The 5,747-nt window shown below is 51.7% G+C and overlaps 1 protein-coding gene across 1 annotated transcript in view; it reads left to right on the forward strand.

The window, feature by feature from the left end:
• apc (APC regulator of WNT signaling pathway) overlaps positions 1-2,775 on the forward strand; it is a gene marked incomplete at both ends in the record, with an annotated part of 5,089 nt that extends 2,314 nt beyond the window's left edge. Inside the window, 1 exon segment of the mRNA XM_035667582.1 lies at positions 3-2,775. Within this exon segment, the coding sequence (XP_035523475.1) occupies positions 3-2,775 (2,773 nt within the window).
• Between the last annotated feature and the right edge of the window lie 2,972 nt (positions 2,776-5,747).

The following is a 5,747-nucleotide window of genomic DNA, read 5'->3' on the forward strand; positions in this document are numbered from 1 at the left end:
AGCGCACTCAGTCTGGATGAGCCATACATCGCAGCTGAGATGACGAAAAAGAAGGAGGAGGAGGACAGAGGAAACAAGGAGAGGGAGGAGGAGGCGGCAAAACCAATCCTCGATGAATCAGACGATGATGATGACATTGAGATCCTGGAGGCCTGCATCAACATGGCCATGCCCAAGTCGTCACGGAAACCAAAGAAACCACAGCAAGCTGCGCCACGGAAACCCAGCCAACTTCCGGTTTACAAGCTCCTCCCACCTCAAAGCCGTGCACAGTCCCAGCCGAGGAAGGATGTACCTCTGCCACCATCAGAAGAGGTACCGAGAGTTTACTGTGTGGAGGGGACGCCGCTCAACTTCTCCACCGCTACCTCGCTCAGTGACCTCACCATCGACTCCCCACCCAATGAGGAGACAGCAGCAGCCGTCATACCTGTAGTCCCTCCCACCTCTGCTCAAAGGAGGCAGGCTGGACTTCCTGAGGGCGAGAATGGCGAGGACATCCTTGCTGAGTGTATCAACGCCGCCATGCCCAAAGCCAAACCCAGAAAACCAATCAGAGCTGCAGCTAACAGCGAGCAACTCCAAACTCCACCCCTCCCCCCGCCTCTTCCTCCTCCAGCTCCGCCTCCTCTGGGCCCACAGCAGCAGCAGCAGCAGCAGAAGAAGAAGCCAACGTCGCCGGTGAAGCCGATGCCCCAGCGGGCGGCGTACAGCGTCGCCACGGCAACAGCTGCCAAAGCAAAACCAGGGTTTGCCTTTGACTCACCACGCCATTACACGCCCATCGAAGGTACGCCATGCTGCTTCTCACGCAATGACTCGCTGAGCTCGCTCGACTTCGACGAAGACGAGGGTGGCGAGAAGGACGAAGAGGATAAGAAAACAAAAGAAGAAGAAGGAAGGAAGAGGAAGCAGCAGACGGCAGCGGTTTTTCCTCGAACGAAACCTGCGACCAACCCACCGGCAGCAGACGAGAAGCAGAAGTTTGCCATCGAGGACACGCCCGTCTGCTTCTCCAGGAACTCGTCCCTGAGCTCTCTGAGTGACATCGACCAGGAAAACAACAACAAGGAGTTCGCTCCACCACCACCGCCGCTGCCGGAGCAGCAAGATGGAGTCAAAGCAGGAAAAAAGTCACCTCCTCCTCCACAGTCAGAGTCAAAGCCCCGCCCACCTGCGGTCAGTGGCTACGCCCCCAAAGCGTTCCACGTCGAGGACACGCCCGTCTGCTTCTCCAGGAACTCGTCACTCAGCTCGCTGAGCATCGACTCGGAGGACGACCTGCTGCAGGAGTGCATCAGCTCTGCCATGCCCAAGAAGAAGAAGAAAGCCACCACTGTCACCGTCCCTGCTGCTGTTGCAACGCCACTTCCTGTTCCCAAAACCAACGACGGCATTCTGGCTGAGGAGGAGCCTTCAGAGGCACCAAGAAGTCCCACCTCCCCTGACTCTGAATCCTTCGATTGGAAGGCGATCCAGGAAGGTGCAAACTCCATTGTTAGCAGTCTGAATGCCGCTGCCGCCGCCGCCACCTCACTGTCCCGCCAGCCATCATCAGACTCTGACTCAGTCTTGTCCCTGAAGTCTGTGGGCTCGCCGTTCCGCCTGCCAGCAGCTAATAACAACGCAGAAGAAGAAGAGGCTGAGGAGAAGGAGGAGGCAGCAGCGAAGCGTGGGGCGAGGATCCTGAAGGGCGGAGAGCGCACCACGCTGGAGGCCAAGAAGAAGAAGGAGCAGGAAGAAGAGGAGGAAGAGGCAGCGAAGGCGTTGAGAGGTGGGAAGAAGGTGTATAGGAGTCTGATTACAGGTAAACCAAGGGCGGAGCCCGCAGCCAGGGGGCGGAGCAAACCCAGAGCAGCAGCTGTGGCCAAAGCTCCAGGAAGCAGCGATAGTGCTGACAGAGGAGGTGGGTCCTCTCGGGACTCCACGCCATCTCGCTCGTCCTCTGCAACCAATCAGAAAGGAGGGAAGCTGTCGCAGCTGCCGCGCACAGCGTCTCCAGGAAGTGCATCATCATCATCATCATCGGCCTCCAGACCGGTCAAACAGAGCACGGCAGCTAGGAGCAGCAGCGGTGGCATCCCAAGGAGTGAGTCAGCATCGAGGGTCAGCAGCTCCACGGCGGCCAAGAAGCAGAGGGCGGAGCCAGAGAAGCCAACACTCGTCCGTCAGTCGACCTTCATTAAAGAAGCTCCGAGCCCGACGCTGAAGAGGAAGCTGGAGGAGTCGGCGGCGGCGGCGGCAGCATTAGAGTCTCCGTCCAGCCCTGATACACCACTACCATCAACAACTAGGAGACATGATGTCAACCGCTCCCACTCTGAGAGCCCGTCACGCCCACAGGAAGTTACATCATCGCGGTTTAGCCGCACCGGCACCTGGAAGCGGGAAAACAGCAGCGGGGGAGGAGGGAGCGGTGGTAAACACTCAACATCGTTACCACGTGTGGGGACGTGGAAGAGGACAGGAAGCTCGTCATCGGTTTTGTCGGCATCATCAGAGTCTAGTGAGAAGGGGCGGAGCGAGGAGGAGAGCGCCATGAGGTCCAAGGGAACATGGAGGAAGGCAAAGAGCGGCGGCGGCGGTGACTCATCTGCCGGGCGGAGCTTCACCGACAAATCGGAAGACGTGTGGGTTCGTCTGGAGGACTGTCCTGTCAACAACCCACGCTCCTCCTCTTCCTCTTCAGCCCGCTCTCCCACCGCTGCCAACGCCCCACCCATCATCGACAGCCCCGCCCCCTCAAAGATCCCCTCATCCTCCTCATCCTCCTCCCCGTCGATAGCCGCGGCTGCAAGCTGGCAGGGAGCTTGCGGGCGAGCCGGCTGCGATGAGCAAGCGCCACCGCGCGTCGGGCGCACGCCCGTGCCGACGCCGCCGCCCGGCGCGCGCGGTGAATTGTCCAAGCACGCGGCGCAGCAGCGAGGACGCACGCGCGACGCAGCAGCGCGCAGGCGGTCGGCACGCGGTGCGAGTCGGCGCGCGCGGGCTGGCGCCGCGCGGAGTCCACGCGCAAGTACACCGCGCGGCCGTCCGGGGGACAAGGACGACCCGCAGGCGCCGCCGCGAGCGTATGTCACGCGCCACGCGCGGGGGGCGCGCCCGCGAGCGGGCGGCGGCGAACCGGCCATCGCATCCATCCACAAAGCCCCGAACACGGACGTTGCACCGTCCGGGATCCCACGGAGGTCCCAGATGAAACGGGAGCCGGGACGGGCTGAGGAGGGTGGGTGGGTGCGCGCGGGCCGGCGCGGAGGCGGCGGGGGGGGTGGCGCGGCGGGTGGTGGGGTGCCGGGGTCGCGCGCGGGCTCAACGTGGGCTCCTGCGCGCGGCGCGGCGCGTGCGCCGCCGCCGGGCGCGGTACCATTGTGAGCGGCGCAGTGTTGAAAAGACATGGACAATGGGTCTGGACACAAAATGGCCGCCACTGTTGGGACAGTTAACAGGAAGCAGGAAGTGTAAATATGGAAAGTGTTTGTGAACTGTACAGGAAGTGAGTCTGTATTTAAGTGCTAGCCCCGCCCCTTCACCTCTTTCCTCCCTCCTCATTGGCTCCCCTCAGCTGTCAGTCAAGCTCCTTTATTGGACAAGAGGAAACTTTAAAAATGAAGTTTTTATGTTTTTATACCACTAAAATGATGTGTAGCGCTTAGCTCCGCCCCCTCTACCTATTCCCCTGCATGTCCCGCCCCCTACCTTAACAATGACAGTTACCATGGTGACATGATGATGATGATGATGATGATATTTGTAGCGTCTGAGCTGATTCTGCTCTTTTGGAAGTTTTCATTTGAGTTTGGTTCTGAAACATTTTCAGTCGACAGAATAAATTTATTTTCTCCTTTTAGAGTCTGAAACTTTCAACAATGAAAATATAAAATTTAATCAATTATAATCAATTTTTTTCCCCAATTATGAAGATTTTCTCACAAGAGTCAAAATAATCCAAACGTGTGTTCATTTGTTGAATTCATCGTTTTCATCTGGAAATTTTTTTTTTGATTTTTCCAGTTTGGGACTTCCTGTATGATTAGAGACTTTCAAATTAACAGCTGGATGTTTCAGAACCTCTCTCACAATCTGCATTTACTCCAGAGAGGGAAGTTTGCTGCCAACTGTTTCATTTGAGTCCGTTCTTGAATTCCTGGTGAACTCTGAGGATTTTAGTTGGCTGAAAACTTCCCGCTCTGTGTTGCCTTGGAAACAAATAACACTGTAAAACGTTAAGTTATTGCTGTAAAACCTTAAAACCTTTTAACTTTAAGCACATAATTTAAAACAAAACAGATTTTTGCCAAAATGTTTCCACAGTGTTGATTAATGGCTGTAAGTTGATTTTCACTGTTTTTATGTTGAAGCTGGAGGAAAATGACTGAAAGGTAAAGGTTTTGGTGAAATATTAAACAGATGATAAACAATAAAATTCAACATTTTAGGTGCAAATTGGCAGTTTATTTGTGTGTTTGGATGAAATTATACAGTTTGTGTTGATGCTGTATAGAGGCCCCGAAGGGACATGAGCTAAAACTCACTCAGGGCCTCCGTAGTGTGACGTTCCGATCGATCCACCATTTAAAGTTGTAATAACAGTCAAATATTCTGAGAAAAACTGAACACAACATTTGTTCTTCAAGCAGTCTTTTAATAATATATAATATTAATAATATACTTAATTAGTTCTCAAAATTACTTCATCCTGGACAAAATACACAAACAACCTGCACTTCCTCTAATGTCCACTAGAGGCTCCAGTGACTCCAATGAGTCAGTCTCCATATTAAACTGAAGAAATAAACATGTTTACAGCCTTTTGGTCTCTGAATTCAACAACTCTTTTCATGATATTAAGGATTAAACTTATGCAGAATTAAGGGTGTGGTCGGTCAGTAACAGGTGGGTGCTGTTACAGTTTTCAGTAACCATGCTTCATTCAGCTCCACCTCTTTGACCATATATGGATCAGCCAGAAGCCGGCGGAGTCAAGACTGCCAAGATGGCGACGCCCAGAGCTGACCACACTGACAATTATTGATAAAGTAATTGATATGCACTTAATCAGTTCAGTTTTATTTGTATAGCACCAATTCATAACAGAAGTTATCTCATGACACTTTTCAAATTCAGCAGGTCTAGACCGAACTCCTTATAACATTATTTACAGAGACCACAAGTAGCTATGCACTCAGAGAGCGCAGTGTCCTCGTGGGGTAATATACACATACAGTTAGTGATAAACATATAGGAAATAATTTTCAGGTAATCTTTTGAATTTGCGTCTGGTTGACTAAACAGCAGCAACAAGATACTGATGATAATCTGGTTCATACAGTTTGACTGCATTTGAGCATCATCAATGGAAACACAGAGTCCGCCTCCTCTCATCCGGCACTCTGTCAGCTCTGAACTCCGCCCTCGACGGCAGCCTGAGTCTTGTTTGGTACAGACTATTAGCCAGGAGCCACCTTCAGTCCAAGGTGGAAAATTAGTAGTCTTTAGGATTAAATTTGAAAGAGAAACTTTGATGCAGTTTTTGTATTTTTGGACTGAATCTTAATGAAAAGTGTTTATTTTCTGTAATTATTTATTTTCTGAAACTATTTAAAGGTATAGTATATATACTTTGTATATGTATATCACCATATATAGTAAAATAAATAATATATGTACTAGATGTATATATAAAAATAATATATATCATGGAAATTATATATGTATATATACACTATATATTCAGTGCAGTGGTTTTA

This window comes from Morone saxatilis, unplaced genomic scaffold (assembly GCF_004916995.1).
Source record: "Morone saxatilis isolate NCDOM2014 unplaced genomic scaffold, NCSU_SB_2.0 Contig21, whole genome shotgun sequence".
In the NCBI taxonomy this organism is placed as follows: Eukaryota; Metazoa; Chordata; class Actinopteri; family Moronidae; genus Morone; species Morone saxatilis.